The sequence below is a fragment of the Elephantulus edwardii genome, unplaced genomic scaffold, assembly GCF_000299155.1.
Source record: "Elephantulus edwardii isolate Elephantulus edwardi_28Jun2011 unplaced genomic scaffold, EleEdw1.0 scaffold00129, whole genome shotgun sequence".
NCBI lineage: Eukaryota > Metazoa > Chordata > Mammalia > Macroscelidea > Macroscelididae > Elephantulus > Elephantulus edwardii.
Window position 1 is genome coordinate 335,843 of NW_006399879.1, and position 19,420 is coordinate 355,262.

Below are 19,420 nucleotides of genomic sequence, written 5' to 3' on the forward strand. Positions count from 1 at the left end.
TGATTTGCATCTCTCTTAGAGCTAGGGATTTTGAACATTTCTTCATGTGCTTCTTGGCCATCTGAATGTCTTCTTTGGTGAAGTGTCTGTTCATAGCCTGTGGGGCTTCCTCTTTTTAACATACCCTCTACTTTTTCAAGTATGACGTCTTCTCTCGGGATGAGCCCCTCCTGGTAACAGAATACTCTCTGGAGCAGATCTACTCGGTCATATAAGGAGGTGGGGTGGACTCGAGGGCAACAGGTTCAATGTGTCTGATTATAATAGTTATTGTACCCCAGATCCCGCCCAAGGTGTTAAGTTTAAAGAGATGACCAAGAGGCAGACAGCACCAGGTCTTCTCAAGAGAAGGAGGACTGTGAGATCAGATAGGAGCTGTGCTTGGTGCTTAGTTGTGCAGTCAAGCTCCCACGTGTGCGAGAATGAACTCCCCAGGAAGAAAATGCCTGGTCTGGGTCTAGAAGATGAAGCGGGAGTATTCTCCAGGCAAATGTGAGAGGCAATTTCAGATGACGGAAGAACACAGAGGCAGAAGCCAGTATAGTAGGCTGATCGAGCACTTCATCTCCAATATGCTGGCTGTGTTGTTAGCAGGGGCTAGTCCTTGGACAGGGTCATCCTGCTTGGAAAAGTAGAGGGTCCTCCAAGGAGAAGACCCTCAAGGAGATGGACTTGCACAGAGACTGGGACATAGGGCTTAAACACAGCAGAGATGGTGAGGATGGAACAGGGTCACTGTGGGTCAAAGCTGACTCAGTGCCTAACAAGGACAGTAGAGCCCTGGGTGTTGCAAATGGTTAGCAAACTCGTGGCTAAATGAATGTTTGCAGCTTTGAGTCCACCCAGGGGTGATGGTTGTTGTTGTGGTGGTGGTTGGTTGGTTGGTTGGTTAGTATTGTTGTTATGTACCATCGAGTTGCTTGCGACTCATAGCCACCCTATGTACAACAGCCCTAAACCCTGCTCTATCCTTTGTCAATCGCACTGCCTCTGACACACTCATCCCGATTACCCCAGTCACTTAATCCACCTCATAGAGGGTCTTCCCCTCCTGCGCTGTCCCTCCACCCTCCCAAGCATGATGTCCCTCTCCAAGGACCTGTCCCTCCTGGCTACATGTCCAAAGTATGTCAGACAAAGCCCCAGGATCCTTGCTCCAAGGAGTAGCCTGGTTTAACCCTCTCCAGGATGAATCTGTTTGTTTTCTTGGCAGTCCATGGTACATTCAATACTCTTCTCCAGCACCACAGCTCAAAGGCATCAATTCTCCTTCTGTCCTCCCTAGTCATTGTCCAGCTCTCTGATGATCTATTTCCACAGAAGAAGCTACTGGAAGCCACAGAGTGTACAGAACTTCAACGCACTGGAGAGATTCTTCAGTACACTTCAGTGCAGTGGAGCGGCCACGAATGTTTGCTTGCTAGCTTGCTTGGGTTTTGCTCTCAGTGAATTTGGCTACAGGGTGATCAGCTGATGATGCTTCAAAGGGGAGCAGCAAGCAGCCCGGGAAAGGTTGTGACATTTCCTGAGGTCGGTGGGAGGCTACCTCCAGGGTCTCAGCAGAAGTGGAACAGCCAGGCTGTGGGTCTGGAGCTGATTCTGGAGCTGAGTGGAGAAGGGAGCAGAAGCTAAGAAAGATCTCATTGACAAAAACCCAGATCCGCCCTGGGAGGAAGACAGAGAAGCAAATGAGATAATACCTTCAGGCGGGCGATGTCACAGTGCAGAGCTGAATCTGCTATTGTTGCTGCCCTCGCTCAGGACAATGCTGAAATCAACAACCGGCTTGTCTGTGGTGAAGATTGCAAAGACCGGGCAGGTTAGGACCAGCTTTCCATCTGCCACAGGGTCTCTGAGTCACGGTTGATTCAGTGACAACAGCACTGTACTCTGACTAGACTTCCCATTTGATGCCATCAAGTCAATCTGACTCATCAGGACCCTTCACCACCAGGGTCCCAAGGCTGTGAGTCTTCACAGAAGAAGAACTGCCTATCTTTGTGCCACAGAGCAGCTAGTAGACTTTTGGCGAGTAACCTTTTGGCTTGGATCCGCAATCAACATTCTTGGCACCAGCAGCCAGGAAATTAAAAGACGTGTTGCGATGGGGAAGTCTGTGGTTACAGACCTCTCTAAAGTGCTGAAGTGCAAAGATGTCAGTCTGGAGACTAAGGTGCACCTGATACAGGCCATGGTCTTTGCTATCACTTGTTATGCGTCAGAGAGCTGGACAATGACTATGGATGAGAGGAGAATTGATGCCTTTGAGCTGTGGTGCTAGAGAAGAGTATTGAATATACACCATGAACTGCTAAGAAGACAAACAGGTTTGTCCTGGAGAGGGTGAAGCTGGGCTGCTCCTTGGAGGCAAGGATTCTGAAGCTTTGTCTGACATACTTTGGACATGTTGCAAGAAGAGACAAGTCCTTAGAGAAGGAAATCATGCTTGGGAGGGCAGAGGGACAGCCCAGGAGAGGAAGACCCTCGATGAGATGGATGGATTCAGTGACTAGGGTAATGGGGGTAGGTGTGTCAGAGATGGTGAGATTGGCACAGGATAGGGCAGAGTTTAGGGCTATTGTACACAGGGTCACTACGAGTCGCTGACGACTCGACGACACATAACAACAACCACCACCACCTTTTGGCTAGTAGCTCAAGACATAACCCACTAGGCCATCATGGCTTCTGTACTAACTAGATTATGGTGTTGTGTGCCGTTGAGTCATAACTGGCCGCTAGCTGACCCTCCAGCGGGATTTCAGAGGCAGTAAATCAAATGGGGGGAGACTGCCCATCCTTCTCCAGACGAGCAGCTGGTGGATTCGAAGCACGTACCTTTGCATTGGCAGTGCAGTTCCTTACCAGGAAGCCACCAGATCTCCTCTACTGGATCATAGTAAAAACAGAAGTTATATGCACTGGGAGATTGCACGATCCATGTGGCTGACTGCATTGAACAGCCAGTGTCTGGCAGTGGTCTGGAACTAAACCTTCAGGGTCTCCATGGCTTGCCTGCACTGGGTACATGGCTGTGTCAGGCGGAAAGGCTTCCAGCCCCCGGAATAGAGTGGCCACTGATAGTATCTCCACATGAGCTGCCCCAGGATGACAGGTGGGCAGGTAAGCCCCTGGAAGCTCCCCATGGTTGGGTTATTCCACTTTAAGAAAGCCCAGATATGGAGAAGTCCATGCCTGGCTTCAGCGTCCCCAGCAGGGGAGTAAACAGACTTCTGAGGAAAAAGCCTTGCATATTTTAAAGTCAAGAGCTCCCCAGCCAGGCAGGAGTTGATCATTATCATGTCATCTGGCTCCTAATTGCATCCACTGCCTCCTCCTTTCAACAATGCTAATTCCCAGCTGGTTCCAGGAGAGTTGATGGACCGAGCTAACACCTTGGGACAGCTGCCCGCTCTGGCCCAGCTGAGGATGGAGGAAAGAATGACCATCTGCTGTCACATCAGTGCCAACCTGGGCCTCCCCCTAGGGTCAGAGTTAAGCAATGCTCCACGGAGAGTTTTCAGTGGCTGGTTTTAAAGAGGTAGATTGCCAGGCCTTTCTTCCAAGGCACTTCTGGGTGGATAATTTTCTTCCTTCCTTTTTAAAATATATTTTATTTTCCCTTTTTTTTTATTCAAGTGAAGTTTTACAATTCTTGTTTTTTTCATACACTAATTCATAGACATTTTGTTTTACCACATTCATTATTGCTGATTAATGTGTTTATCAACCTCTTATTATGTATTTCCTTGCCCTTCACCTTCTGAGTAGATTTGAACCCCCAACCTATTGTATAGTACCCAAGTGTTTAGTCAATTGTTCTGAACCAGTTACTACTAAGTTACTACTGAGTCATTTGGACCCCAAGTGTGTATCAGGGAAGATCTGAGTGTTCTCTTGGTTTTAATCTTTACAGAAGATTGCCAGGCCTTTCATCTTGGTGCCAAAGGATACTCACACTGCCAACTAGTTGATCAGGAGTCAAGCATATTAGTCATTTGGACCACACCGAGCCTCTGTCCTGAGAGTAGAAAAAAACAAAAACAAACACAGTGCCCTTGAGTTGATGCTGAGTCATGGCGTCTCTATGTGACAGAGTAGAGCTGTCCCCGGGACCCCCTGAGGCTGTAAATCCTAACGGAAGACACTGCAAAGCTTTCTTTCACAAGTGGCTGCTGAGTTCAAACCAGTGGCCTTTGTGCCACCAGGGCTCCTTATCCTGAGATGTTGTTGTTGTTGTGTACCATCGTCATTGTTGTTATGCACCATCGAGTCAGAACCAACCCTTAGATGACAATGGGTTTTGATGGCCTGTTGGTAAGAGCTGCTCTGCAATCTTGAAGGCACGTGGTTCAAATCCACCAGCTGCTCCGCTGGAGAAGGATGGACAGTCTTCTATCATGTGTTTAACGGCCTCTGAAACCCTGCAGGAGGATCAGCTATGGGTGGATTCTGACTCGAAGACACACAGCAACAGTAGCAAAATACACAGGAGGAGATTCACCATCTGTTCATCAAGTGGCTGGTGGATTCAAACCATGTACCTTTGTATTGGCAGCACAGTTTCTTACCACCAAGCCATCAGAGCTCAGCTCCAACTCCATTGAATTTCAGAAGCTATAAATCTTTTCTTAAAATTTATTATTAATTTCAATGAAAATTTACAGAGACTTTGGATTTCCATTCATTCATTGTTGCACTTTTCTCCCCTCCCAGCCCTCTCCCCTAGTACACTACCCTCTTGGAAAAGTAAAAGAAAAATTCTTTCACTGTTTTACAAAGAAGCTGTAAATCTTTTTTTTTCTTTTTGGTGAGAAAAATTTATTACATTTAGAATTAGCCAACTGGACTCAGTTTAGATGATCCCAATTTTGTTGGCAACATCCAAAGCATCATAATCAGGAGCAAGTCGAACATAGGCCTTCTTCTCTCCATCAGGCCTAATTAAAGTGTTGACCTTGGCCACATCAATGTCATAGAGCTTCTTTATAGCTTGTTTGATTTGGTGCTTATTGGCCTTGACATCCACAATGAACACAAGTGTGTTATCTTCTATCTTCTTCATGGCTGACTCAGTGGTCAGGGGAAATTTGATGATGGCATAGTGGTCAAGCTTGTTTCTCCTGGGAGCGCTCTTCCGGGGGTATTTGGGCTGCCGTCAGAGTCTCAGCATCTTAGGCCGCCGGAACGTGGGTGACGTGTGGATCTTCTTCTTTTTTTGGCTGTGGACGCCCTTCAGGACTGCCTTCTTGGCCTTCAATGCCTTTGTTTTGGCTTCAGTTTTGGGAGGGGCAGGGGCTTCCTTCTTCGCTTTCAGTGCCATCTTCATAGAAAGGAGAAGCTGTAAATCTTAATGAGAGGGGGCTTCTCCTCTTCCTCCTGCAGAGACCTGTCACGCTCCCAACTTTGTATTAGTAGCACCCCAATAACACACCATACTGTCAGGGCTCCCCATAACCTGAGATGTCGCTGTCATTGTGTGCCGTCGAGTGAGAACTAACTCATTGCTGACCATCCTGAAGTTTTTCAGGGGCAGTTAATTGTCTAGGAGGAAATTGCCTAACCTTCTCCCGTAGAGTAGCTGGTGTATTTGATCCACATGCCTTTGCAATCAAAGTGCAGCTTCTTAACATTAGACCACCAGAGCTCCCCCACAGCCTGAGAGAGAGGTTATTCAAATGCACAAGTAGTGTGTCTCCAATGCCTGCTCTGGGCTTGACCAGTCAGAGACGAGTAGAGGGTCTCCAGGGGAGTGATAGAGGGTCTCCACTATGTTACACCTACAGAAAGGAAGGTTTTCGCTGGTGGATTTGAGCCATGGGTTGCAATGATTGGTGGGTTCAGGCCAAGTACTCAGCAGATGCAGAAGAAGTTTGGTGCTGTCTCAGGAAATCAGCCCCAAATCCTCAAGCGAGCTGGTCTGCAGGCTGCACTAGCCATGTGACCAGCACAAGGCCGTTAGAAGGAAAGGCACTCCAATATGACCAACCAACCACATCTCATCCATAGGTGGACACAGTAGAGAAAGAAAACATTATCTCAAGGGTTCCAAAAAGTGCCACACACTGTATTAGTCATCTAGGGCTACTGAACCAGAGGTACTACAAGTGGCTAGATTTAATGATCAGAAATTCATTCTCTCACACCGAGGGGGCTGGAAGTCTGAATTCAGTGTGCCAACTCTGGGGGAAGGCCTTCTGGCTTCACTTCCTCTGGGGAAAGGTTCTTGTCTCCTTTCAGCATCTGTTGGCTTGTGGGTCCTTGAAGATTCCCAATACAACTTGGCATCAGTTTTCAATTGGGTTTAGAAGGTTCTTAGCACAGGGACCATTGGTCCAAAGGATGCACCCTGCTCCTGGTTCTTCTCTCTTGTTAGCACTGTGGCCCCTCTTTCTCTGCTGGCTTCCTTTAATTTCTTCTGCTTATATACTCTCATTTCTATCTCAGAAGACGTTGACTCAGCATGGTGGCCACCATGTCATCATGGAGTAGATTCTGACTCAGCCTAACCCAGCAGGCTATATCCTATCTTGTTAACACGACTGCCTCAGATTCTGCCACGTTGGTGTCATAGAGGTTAGGATTTACAGCACATCCGTTAATGACATAAAATCACAAAAAAAGAGGATAATTGTATAATCCTGAGACTCTTAGCCCGGCCAGGCTGACACATATTTTAGAAATATGCAGTTCAATCTATAACATATATGATTCATTTTCAGCAAAAGAGTGCACAGGTTCAGTGACTGGTCCACATATGTGTTGAAAATCACTCTCTTGTTCTTTCTTGTATAATCCATGGCCTGTCCACCTTGGTGGCCTTTAGGGAAGAAGATTCACTGGTGTAGTGGGTACCTTTGGATGTTTGTCAGAGAGTTATATTTGATGATACTCAAAGCTAGAATGAAGTATCTTCAGAGTTAGTCTTGTTTCTCAGAGAGGGCTCCTTTGGGGACCCTTAAGATGGCAGAATTACAAAAATAAAATTGGTAGCATTTGCATGATCAGACCAGAGGCTGACCCTACAAGGCTGAGGCCTGAGAGAGGCAGGCTTTTGAGCTAAGATGAAAATTTGCTGTCCTAATGACCCTGAATTGTATCTTATTACTTCTCTGCTTTACCTTATAAGTGATAATTATTTGTGAATCTTTTGTGGCCATTGCAGTGAATTCTAGAACCCGGCAGAAAAGTAGAATGCCCTGTGATAATAGTGTCAGAATCAGGAAGGAATACTTGGAATGTGTTCCGAGATATGTGGTTTGTTGGACCAGATAGAAATTGGCTGCGGGTTATTGTTGATAAGAATTCTCCCAGATTGGAATGTTGTTGGAGGTTGGACACCATCACCACCACAACCACCACCACCACCACCAAGCCCACCTTGGTTTTACAGTCAGTTGGAATTCACTCTTGGATCCTGGCAATCTGTTGCCATAAGCTTTGAGCCTTGTGAACTTTATGGGACACTGTTACTGTGTCATATGAGTCAGAGTCTACTCAACAATGATATAGTGGTCATCATGCTGTTACCAAAGGGTTGGGGGTGTCATTCAAGTTAGTTCCTGCTCCGACTGATGAGAACACCCGACACGTCTAGCACTCTGGCTACATTTCTTCCACAGCAGATCTGTCTGTTCAGTGTGTTCATAGTGAAGCTAACTCTGATGAAAACATTTCCTATTTCTCTCAGTCTCAACCTTGTGCATGCTCACAGTCTATATGTGAAACCATAGTTGACATCACTGTGTCAGCCCACGTTCTTGAACATCTTTTCTGATAACCTGGTAAGAAGTTGCGCTGACATCCCAAAGGCACGGGGTTCAAATCCACTGCTCCTCTGCAGAAGAAGGGTGGACAGTCTCCTCCTCTGGGATTTACTGTCTCTGAAAACCCACTAGAGGGTCAGCTGTGGGTCAGTTCTGACTTGACAGCACACACAACAGTAAAAACTTCTAAGTATGATGTTCTCCTGCACAGGATGGCCCTCCTGACCACATGCCCAAAGCATGTGAGAGAAAGCCTTGCCACCTCAGCTCTGAGAAGCCCTCTGGCTGCACTTCTTCCACAACAGATCTCTTTATTCAGTGTGTTCACAGTAAAGCAAAATTAGACGAAAACTTCCTTTCCTATTTGTCTTAATCTCAAAATAACCAACACATTGATTGACCTGTACCCAAAACCCATAACCCACCTAGTCCAAGCCCATTCAGTTGATCCCACATAGAAACCCCTGTATCCTCTCTGTCTCTCCTGTCCTCCTCTGTTCAGTTCCTTCTTCTGTAGATCTGTTTTTCTCTCAGGAAATAGTCACAATGCAATGTTGCCCCTTTCTTCCCATCTCATAAACACAGCCAACACTCTCAGCAATTGGGGAGTAATTAATTGAGAGTACCACAGACTGTTGTCAGAACAGAGCAAGGAAACACTGCATGGTCCAAAATTAGGAAGGGCATACGCCAGGGATGTGTCCTTTCTCCAGACCTTTTCAACCTGTATGCAGAACAGATTATCCGGGAGGCTGGGCTCTATGAGGAGAAATGTGAGGTCAAGATTGGTGGAAGATCTATCAACAATCTGCGTTATGCAGATGACACAACCCTGCTTGCTGAAACGAAGAGGACCTGAAGCACCTGCTGCAGAGGGTCAAGGACTGCAGTCTCCAATATGGATTAAGGCTCAATATCAAGAAGACAAAGATTCTCACCACTGGACCAATCGGCAGAATCAGGATGGATGGTGAAGAGATTGAGATTGTTCACAGCTTTAGTTTGCTTGGCTCCGCAGTCAACACTCTTGGCACCAGCAGCCAGGAAATTAGAAGATGTATTGCCATGGGAAAGTCTGCTCTTAGGGACCTCTCCAAAGTACTGAAGAGCAATGGTGTCTCTCTGGAGACTAAGGTGCATCTGGTACAGGCCACGGTCTTTGCGATCACTTGTTATGCATCAGAGAGTTGGACAATGACTAAGGAGAATTGATGCTTTTGAGCTGTGGTGCTGGAGAAGAGTGTTGAGAGTACCATGGACTGCTAGAAAAACAAACAGATTTGTCCTAGAGAGGATTAAACCAGGCTGCTCCTTGGAGGCAAGGATTCTGAGGCTCCATCTAACATACTTTGGACATGTTGTAAGGAAGGACCGGTCCTTGGAGAGGGACATCATACTTGGGAGGGTGGAGGGACAGCGCAGGAGAGGAAGGCCCTCTGTGAGGTTGATTGATTCAGTGAGTGGGGTAATCAAGATGGGTGTATTGGAGACGGTGCGATTGGCACAGGACAGAGCAGAGTTTAGGGCTTTGTACATAGGGTCACTATGAGTCGCAGGTGACTAGATGGCACATAACAACAACAACAATGGACTGCTAAGAAAACAAACAGATTCATCCTGGGGAGGGTTAAACTGGGCTGCTCCTTGGAGGCAAGGATTCTGAGGCTCCATTTAACATACTTTGGACATGTTGTCAGGAGAGACAGGTCCTTGGAGAGGGACATAATGCTTGGGAGCGTGGAGGGACAGCACAGGAGGAGAAGACCCTCTATGAGGTGGATTGATTCAGTGACTGGGGTAATCGGGATGAGTGTGTCAGAGGCAGTGCGATTGGCACAGGACAGAGCAGAGTTTAGGTCTGTTGTACATAGGGTTTTTGTGAGTCGCAGGTGACTTGATGGCACAAAACAACAACAACAACAACAACACCAGGGTAGCAAGCCATCTCGATTTCCTGCTTCTGAAAGAGTTTCAGGGTTATGTCAGGTTTTATTGTAAAACCAGAATATGTGATTGTCCTCTTTGCTGCTGCTGTATAGGTTATAAACCAACAGGAACCCAGACACTGGCAGAGTGTGGTTTTAAAAACTGATTAGGCTTGCTAATCATCCTGGCCTGTGTGCCCCAGAAGGAGATCCTGAGACAAAGATGCAAGTGAGAGTGTTTGGGAGATTATTCCACAGAATCGAAGGAAGCCAGTTAGAAATGCAGCATCATTGTTGTTGTTGCAATGATGATGATGATGATGATGATGATGATGATGATAATGAGAGCTAATGAGCCCATGACTCACAGCAACCCCATGCACAATCTGATAAAACATTGACTGGTCCTGCACCACCCCCAGTGTCCCCGGCTGCAAAGACCACTATGATGCACAGGTTATTCTCTGACAATTTTCAGCCATAGATTTCCAGGTCTTTCTTCCTCATCTCTCTTCTTCTGGGAGAGCTGCTGAGACCCACCCAGCATCATGGGAACAAGCAAGCCTGTGGCTGTGCCTCAGATACATTTGTTAGAAATCAGCGTGTGTCTCTCCTGCATGGAAGGTCAGAGTTCTGGGTCCTTCTCAAGAAAGGCCACCACCAGGTGACAGACAGCAGGGACTCCACCAAAGTACCTGTCTACAAGGCCACACTTATCTTCCTTCCCACCATGTGACCTTGAACACATTTCCCCTTCTCTCTGTGCCTCGGTGTTCCCACCTGTAGAATGAGGATGATGACAATGATACAATAAGTCACAGGATAAAGAAATGTATTCTGTGAGCTTACTATGAAAATAGAGCAAAGACCAGTTACATTAATGTGAGGTCATACACGAGTGAAACCCACTCTCTTCAATTCACAGCAACCCTCTACTGGGTTTCCAAGAGTATAAATCTTAACGGGAGGGGACTTCCCATCTTTCTCCCAAGGAGTAGCTCATGAATTGGAACCACTGACCTTTTCATTAGCAGCACAACATGCTATATAATGTTATTATTGTTGCGTGTGCCATCAAATGGGAGCCCTCCAGTGGATTTCCAGAGAAAGTAAATTGCATTGGAGAGGATTTCCCATCCTTCTCCTATGAAGCAGCTGGTGGATTCAAACCTCGTGCCTTTGGGATGGCAGCACATCTTCTTACCACTAGGCCATCACAAGGCTCCTTATACTAAAGTAAGCCTTAAGAAGACAAAAATCCTCACCACTGCACCAATAGGCAATATCAGGACAGATGGAGAAAAGATGGAAATTATCAGCAATTTCATCTTGCTTGGATCCATAATCAATACCTTTAGAACCAGCAGTCAGGAAATGAGGGTAAGGATTGCATTGGGAAATTTGGCTATCAGGGCCCCCCACCCCAAAGTTCTGAAGAGCAATGATATCAGTTTAAAGACCAAGTTGTGTCTGGTTCAAACCACAGTCTTTCTAATCACCTACTGTGAGAACTGAACAATGAATAAGGATGACAGAAGAAAAATTACTGCCTTTGAGTTGGAGTGCTGGAGAAGATACTGACTATCCCATGGGTGGCCAACAGAACAGAAAGGCCTTAGAGAAACCAGAACACTCCTTGGGTGTAAGGATGGCAAAGCTTTGTCTCACACACTTAGGACGTGTTGTTAGGAGAGGTTATTCCTTGAAAAGAGCTATTATGCTTGGAAAGGTGGAGGGTCAGAGAAAGAGGAAGACCCTCAATCACATAGATTGATATGGTATCTGCAGCAATGAGCTCAAGTGTATCGGAGATGATGATGGTGATCATGATGATGATGGTGATGGCACAGGATAGGACAAAGTTCAGATCTGTTGTTCATAGCGTTGCTATGTATCATACTTGACTCTACGGCACTTAACAACCACCACCACCCAACATGATAGAAGTTCTTATTAAAAAAGAGGAAATATACACAAAGACAGAGAATTGTTATATGAGAATCAGTGCTTTTTAAAGTCAGTAACATCTAGAATCACTGGCCACCACCAGAAGCTTGCAAAGCAACGTGACGTAGAGTGGCCATCAGAGTCCTCAGAAGAAACTAGCACAACCAAAACCCTCATCTCTGACTCCCAGGCTCCAGAACTGTCAGGGGATCAATTTTGTTTCTTCTAAGCCATCTATCTAGTTATATTTATTGTGAAAGCCCTTGGATACTAAACTAAATGGAAACCCAGGTCCCCAAAACCTTGACTCTGTTTTTATAATCACAGCACTCACAACAACAACCTTTCCTTATGCTTGTCCTCAACGACAACAGATTCCACAGTGCTCATCTGAAACAGAATCTTATTGTCAATAGAGGTAACCCCCCAAGACTTCTGACCTCTTGATTTGTTGAGTCACAAGCTTCTAAACAGAGCTGTGGTTAATCCATCACTGTAGATTTGCTTTGATAGGTTGTAAGTGTTTTCTTACTTAATTAACTGCCCACACAGCATATGATGGGACAGCTTTTTATTTTTCATTAACTTTATCACAGTCAATCTGGCCCTGCACGGTCCATTTCCTCTCAAGACCCTTCAGAAGCATCCTCTCCCCAGATGCTCTAGTATGGAGATGCTTGAGCCTAAGCATTCAACTTAAAAGCACAGACTAAAGACGTCTTGCTAGAATAAAGTCTCTGTCAGAACATAGTAATTAGTAGTCAAGAGAGAGAGTTACTTTATATTTCAGTGGATCAGACCTCCAGAAGGAATTTAACTAAATCGCCTGATTAATCCTATTTAAATTCCAGTTAGGATCAGAGAGTATGGTTGTTAAGATGCAGTGAGGGAAGAAGTAGCTGTCTGTGTACAGTTCTCTAAGGTCTTTCTGAGATTCTTTACTGCCCCTGATCCAGCCTCTCTATCTCCGAGGTCCTCCTTGGCTAATCCTTGCTCCCCTGTGTGTCAAGAACATCAAAACATCAACCCAATGTCACAAGCCTTGAGCCTTAATTAATTACTAGTAGACATATTGTTGTTGTTGTTGTTGTTAAGTGCCCTCAAGTCGTAGATGAGTCATGTTGTTGGTGATATGTGCTGCCAAGTCGCTTGCGACTCATAGTGACCCTATGTACAACAGCCCTAAACCCTGCTCTGTCCTGTGCCAATCGCACTGTCTCTGACACTCCCATCCCGATTACCCCAGTCACTGAATCAATCCACCTCATAGAGGCTCTTCCTCTCCTGCGCTGTCCCTCTACCCTCCCAAGCATGATGTCCCTCTCCAAGGACCGGTCCTTCCTTACAACATGTCCAAAGTATGTTAGACGAAGCCTCAGAATCCTTGCTTCCAAGGAGCAGTCTGGTTTAACCCTCTCCAGGATGAATCTGTTTGTTTTCTTAGCAGTCCATGGTACATTCAGTCCTCTTCTCCAGCACCACAGCTCAAAGGCATCAGTTCTCCTTCTATTCTCCTTAGTCAATGTCAACTCTCAGATGTAACAAGTGATCGCAAAGACCGTGGCCTGTATCAGGCGCACCTTAGTCTTCAGAGACACACCATTGCTCTTCAGTACTTTGGAGAGGTCCCTAAGAGCAGACTTTCCCATGGCATCTTCTAATTTCCTGGCTGCTGGTGTCAAGAGTGTTGACTGTGGAGCCAAGCAAACTAAAGCTGTGAACAATCTCAATCTCTTCACCATCCATCCTGATGCTACCGATTGGTCCAGTGGTGAGAATCTGTCTTCTTGACATTGAGCCTCAATCCATATTGGAGGCTGGAGTCCTTGACCCTCTGCAGCAAGCGCTTCAGGTCCTCCTCACTTTCCGCAAGTAAGGTTGTGTCATCTGCATAACGCAGATTGTTGATAGGTCTTCCACCAATCTTGACCCCACATTTCTCCTCATTAGAGCCCAGCCTCTCAAATCTGCTCTGCATACAGGTTGAAAAGGTATGGGAGACAGGACACATTCCTGGCGTACGCCCTTCGCAATTTTGAACCATGCAGTGTTTCCTTGATCTGTTCTGACAACTGCCTCTTGGTCCAAGCATAGGTTTAATATTAGCAGGATCAAGTGTTCTGGGATTCCCATTCTTCTCAGAGTCAGCCACAGTTTGCGATGATCCACACAGTCAAACACCTTTGCATAATCAATGAAACACAGATAGACATTCCTCTGTGACGTTGCTGTGACACTGGAAGCTATGTCACAAGCATTTCCAATACCAATAAGATCCCCCATGATGGATGTTTCAGCCTAAGACAGAGTAGAAAGAAAGACTTGGTGATCTACTTCCAAAAATTGTCCAGTGGAAGCTTTATAGATTGCAACAGAATGTTATCAAACCAGCTTGCTTTGGACACTTCATCAGGGACTATCCATGGTTGGAGGAGGATCTTATGTTATGAAGGGGAGGACTGATAGGGCCAGGGAGACCCTCACCGAGAAGGACTAGCACAGTGGCCAGAATGGTGGACTCAAAGATGTTGACAATTGTGGAGACGACACAGGACCAGACGTTTCTTCCTTTTGTACGTGAGGTCACTGTGAGTTAGAATTGACTCAGTAGCTAACATTTCCCACCTGCAGACTCTTAACCCTCTGGCATGACCCTGTGACCCACCCATCACTGCTACAGACAATGGCACTGCTGTCCTACCTCCCCCTTCTTAGCCTGGGTTCTTAACACCCGTTTCCTCTTTCAGCCTACTTCTGCATCCTTCTCCACGCTGGTCCCCTGATCTGATTAGCCCTCCATTCCCTTGATGGCATAAGATATGTGTCCAAATCACACTCAAACTCACTGCCACTGGGCCAGTTCATGCTCAAGGTGATCCTCCATCAAGTTCTTACAACGATCCTCCATCAAGTTCAAACTTACAGCAAACCTCTATCAAGTTCATGTTCATGGTGAACATCCATCAAGTTCATGCTCAAGGTGATCCTCCATCAAGTTCATGCTCATGACCATCCTCCATCAAGTTCAAACTTACAGCAAACCTCTATCAAGTTCATGCTCAAGGTGATCCTCCATCAAGTTCATGCTCATGATGATCAAGTTCAAATTTACAGCAAACCTCTATCAAGTTCATACTCATGACAAACATCCATCAAGTTCATGCTCAAGGTGATCCTCCATCAAGTTCATACTTAAAGCAAACTTCTATCAAGTTCATACTCATGAAGAACACACATCAAGTTCATGATCATGGTGATCCTCCATCAAGTTCAAAATCGTGCCAATCCTCTATCAAGTCTATAATCATGGCAATCCTCCATCAAGTTTACATTCATGACGATTCTACATCAAGTTTCCAAGACTGTTAATCTTTACAAATAAACTGCCTTCTTTTTCTTCTGTAGAGATACAGATTTGAACGCCTGACCTTTCCATTAGCAGCCTAGCGCATTACACACTATGACAGCAGGCTCCTTAATGAATGGCTGCTCATCCTTTCTCTCCTGTACTTTGGGAATGTTGGGACAATCCCTAGAGAAATGCATCCTACTTGATAAAGTACAGAAGGTCAGCGAAACAGAGGAAGACCCTCGGTGAGCTGGAAGCAGGTGACGCTGGCCGCAGCAGTGGACACAAGCCCAGCAGAGATGGTGAGGATGGATTGTCTGTGGGGTCACTGCGAGTCTGAACCATCTCGATGGCACCTCACAACAACAATTCATCCTTAAAAGACGTCATCCTTTCCAATTCATCCACCATGCCATAAGTGACCAATAAGTGACCGCTAAGGGACAGAGACAATTCAGGATGAGGAAAAGAGACAGAAAGAGTCCCCCCTCCCCCAGACACAGCAGTAGGATCGAGAAAAGGATTATGGTGAAACCTGTGAAAGGAAATAAGCAGAAGGCTGTGATGACAAAGAAGGGTTATTGAAGAAACTACTCCCTTCAGCTTAATTAAATAATCCCCATCCACACCAGGTTCTGCCTGAGCCTCCTTTCCCTTCCATTTTATTGGATGTCATGCTGCAGGTGAGAGAGACCACGGGCTACTCTGGAGACACCTTAGCTAGTTAGTTACCTGTCTGGCCAGTAGTCAGACCATCAGGAAGGCAAAAAAGGGGATGTCGTGTTCTTAAGGCTGCATAGGAAAGTACGACAAATTGAGTGGCTCTAAGAACAGAAAGACTAAGGCAGACCTCATCTAGATACTAAGATGCACCTGATCCAGGCCATGGTCTTCTCAATTGCTTGCTATGCATCTGACAGCTTGATGATGACTAAAGATGACAGAAGAAGAGTCAATGCCTTTCAGTTGCAGTGCTGGAGAAAAGTATTAAACATACCATGGACTGCCAGGAGAACAAACAGGTCCTGGAGAAGGTGAAATCTGCTTGCTCCTTGGAAGCAAAAATTTTGAAATTCCATCTCACATACTTTGGGCATGTAGCCAGGAGGGACCAGTCCTTGGAGAAAGACATCATACTTGGAAGGGTAGAGGGTCAGCACAGGAGAGGAAGACCCTGGATGAGCTGGCTTGAGGCAATGACTGTGGCAATGAAGTCAGGCATGTCAGAGATGGTGAGGTTGACTCATGCATGATAAGGCAATGTTAGGAACCATTGTTCATAGGGTCCTTATGGGTCATGGTCAACTCAATCACACAAAACAATAACAACAATAAGAACAGGATGTTATGGTGTCACAGTTCTGGAGGCTAGGAGCCTGAGGTCAGGGTGCCAGCCACGTTGATGCCTTCTGAGGCTCTGAGGATCTGTCCCCTGCTTCTTTTCTGGCTTCTGGTGGCTCCAGATGTTCCTTCACTTGCATCTGCATCTTCCTATGGCTATTGTCAGTTTCTATCTGTGTCTCTTTTATGCTAAAAACAACCCTGCTCTATACTGAGCCAACCTCACTGTCTCTAACATACCTGATCCCATTGCTCACAGTCATTGTTTCAATCCATCTCATCCAGGGGTTGATCCACTCTACATTGATCCTCTGCCCTTCTAAGCATGATGTCTTTCTCCAAAGATTAGTCCCTCCTGACAACATGACCAAACTATATGAGACGGAGTTTCAAAATCTTTGCCTCCAAGGAGCAACCAGGTTTCACCTTCTCCAGGCCACACTTATTTGGCTGTCCATATATATTTGTCTTATTTGGCTATCCATAGTATGTTCAGTACTCTTGTCTAGCACCACAACTCAAAGGCATCAATTATTCTTCCATCATCCTTGGTCATTGTCTAGCTGTCAGATGAATAGCAAACAATTGAGAATATCATGGGCTGGACCAGATGCACCTTTGTCTCTAGACAGACATCATTGCTCTTTAGCTCTCTGGAGAGGTCCCTGACAGCAGACTTTCCTAAACAAACTTGTCTTTTGATTTCTTGACTTCTGGTGCCAAGAATGTAGATTGTGGATCTGAGTGTGATGAAATGGTTACCAACCTCAATCTTTTCTCCGTCTATCATGATGCTGCCTGGTGTTGAGAATCTTTGTTTTATTGATGTTGAGATGCAACTCAATGGTACACAACAAAATAAGGTGGAAAGAGCAGCATTTGCCCCAACTATAAAGCCCTAAAGGCAGGAAATGCAGGGTAGAAGGATTAATGAAAATGAGAGTTACAGGAAGGAAGAGGGGAAAGTATGATTACCTTGTGTATATTGTAATTAAAGACATAAAAGCAAATGTGTGTGAATGGTTGAGTGGAAAACTAATTTGCCTTGTAAACTTTTGCTCAAATCACAGTAAAAATAAAATAAGAGGGATGTTCTCAGCCAACTGTGGACCCTGAGGCATCAGAAATGTGTGGCTGCTGTTGGGTTGCCATGGTGACCGGATGCACTCACAGCATCAGGTCACCAGAAGGGATGAGCATCCTGAATATGAGTGTCTCACAAAATAAAGCTCAAATGCCAGAGGTGTTCCTGCTGGAGAAATGCTCAGCTCCCAGGGTGACCTCAGGGCTTGGGGCTCCAGGCACATCAGTCAGAGGTGTTATGGAGAACAAAGACAGCAGCTAGCAAGGACTTCCAGATGCCCACAAACAAGGCTGAGCAGAAGCCCAAGCCAAGGTTCTACACTCCAATACTTATCCCACTGCTAACAAGCTGGGCTGCCTTGGACAAGCCATGTAACCCTCTCTGGGGCTTGTTTTTCTCACACAGGGAGTATGGTAAGGACTGAGTTAGTTCACTCAGCATAATGCTCTTAAGTCCCTCCCAAATTAGGTTTTAATTTACAAAATTATTGCTCCTGCGTGCTGCGTAGTATTCCATTGTATGAATGTATCATAACTTCTCAATCCATTTGTTTGTGGTTGGACATATGGGCTGTTTCCATGTTCTTGTGATGGTGAATAATGCTTCTGTGAACATTGGTGTACAAGGCTCTGTTTGAGCCTTAGTTCTCATTTTCTCAGGGTATATTCCAAGCAGTAGAATAGCTGGGTCATGTGGAATATCTATGTTCAGCTTTTGGAGGAAGCACCAAACTACCTTCCAGAGTGGCTGTACCGTTTTACAATCCCACCAACCATGTTTGAGAATTCCTACTTCTCCAACATTGATTTTTGTTGCCCTTATAAATTTTGCCACTGCTACTGAGGTGAGATTATATCTCATTGTGGTTTTGATTTGCATCTGTCTTATTGTCAGTGATTTTGAGACCTCGCCTATGGTATAAAGAGGCTGTCAAATACAGCCAGAAAGATACGAGGAAAGAATAAAACTGGTGACTGTTGCTGTTGTTGTTGATTGCCTTCGAGTCGAGCGCAACTTATAGTGACCCTGTGAACAAAAGGCCAGAAGTCCCTCTACAGCTATCAACATTTATCAAAGTTCATAGAGTTTCCGGAGGCATGTAAAATTGATGAGTGGGATCTTCTAAAGATTAAATCCCCTTTTGTGCATCTGCAACTTTTCCCAATAGAGTGAAAAGAAAGTCTACTGACTAGGAAAAGGTATATGGCTATACCATCTCGGACAAGGTTTACAAAATCCTATAGGGCTTATAACCCAATTACAAAATAGGCAAGAGACATGAAAAGACTTTTCACAGAGAAAGACACTGGGGTGTGTTCTGATGCACTGAGCTGTGATCTGACTCCAGCACCCCTTCTCAAAGGAGCGGAGCTGGCTCTCTCCACAGGAGCACTCCCTGCCTTGTGGCTGCTCTTCAAAGCCTCAGATAAGGGCAGAGAAGCTGACAGTGGAACCTTCTGGGGTGATTAATTCTGCTCTTGGCTCTGACCCTACAGGCGGCATCCCATTCATCCTGACCGGCGAGTTCTTCCAGCAGACCCAGCGGCCAGCTGCCTTCCTCATCGCGGGCACAGTCAACTGGCTCTCCAACTTTGTTGTGGGGCTCCTCTTCCCGTTCATTCAGGTACCGTTGACCAGGGGGTTTCCCTCCAAATGACCCCCTTTGACTCCAAAGGTGATTGATGAAACAGGTTGAGAGTTCCTCTAACAAGAAGCTTCTATTCTCCTAAGATAGGAAAGCACCTTCCTCTACCCCAAACCCTTTATCCTATTCCACTCCCCTGTGCCATTCAGAGCTGCCCCTCAATTCTGTGGACTGCCTGGGAAGGGAATGGGTTGCCCATCACTGGGGGCATCTAAGGAAACCTAGATCCAGATCCCACGCCTGCAGCCTACTCATCATTTTACAGTGTGGCCTTCACTGGGCTGTGAGCTGAGCTGGGGTTTTGTGGGAGAATCCTTTTAAACAGTTCTCTCCCTCATCTGTTTCAATGCAGTATACATCATT

At 45.8% G+C, this 19,420-nt stretch overlaps 1 protein-coding gene across 1 annotated transcript in view; it reads left to right on the forward strand.

The window, feature by feature from the left end:
* The window catches only part of SLC2A9 (solute carrier family 2 (facilitated glucose transporter), member 9), a 188,033-nt gene that overhangs the window by 152,192 nt on the left and 16,421 nt on the right, over positions 1-19,420 (forward strand). Inside the window, 1 exon segment of the mRNA XM_006893636.1 lies at positions 18,909-19,036. Coding sequence (XP_006893698.1) covers positions 18,909-19,036 — 128 coding nt within the window.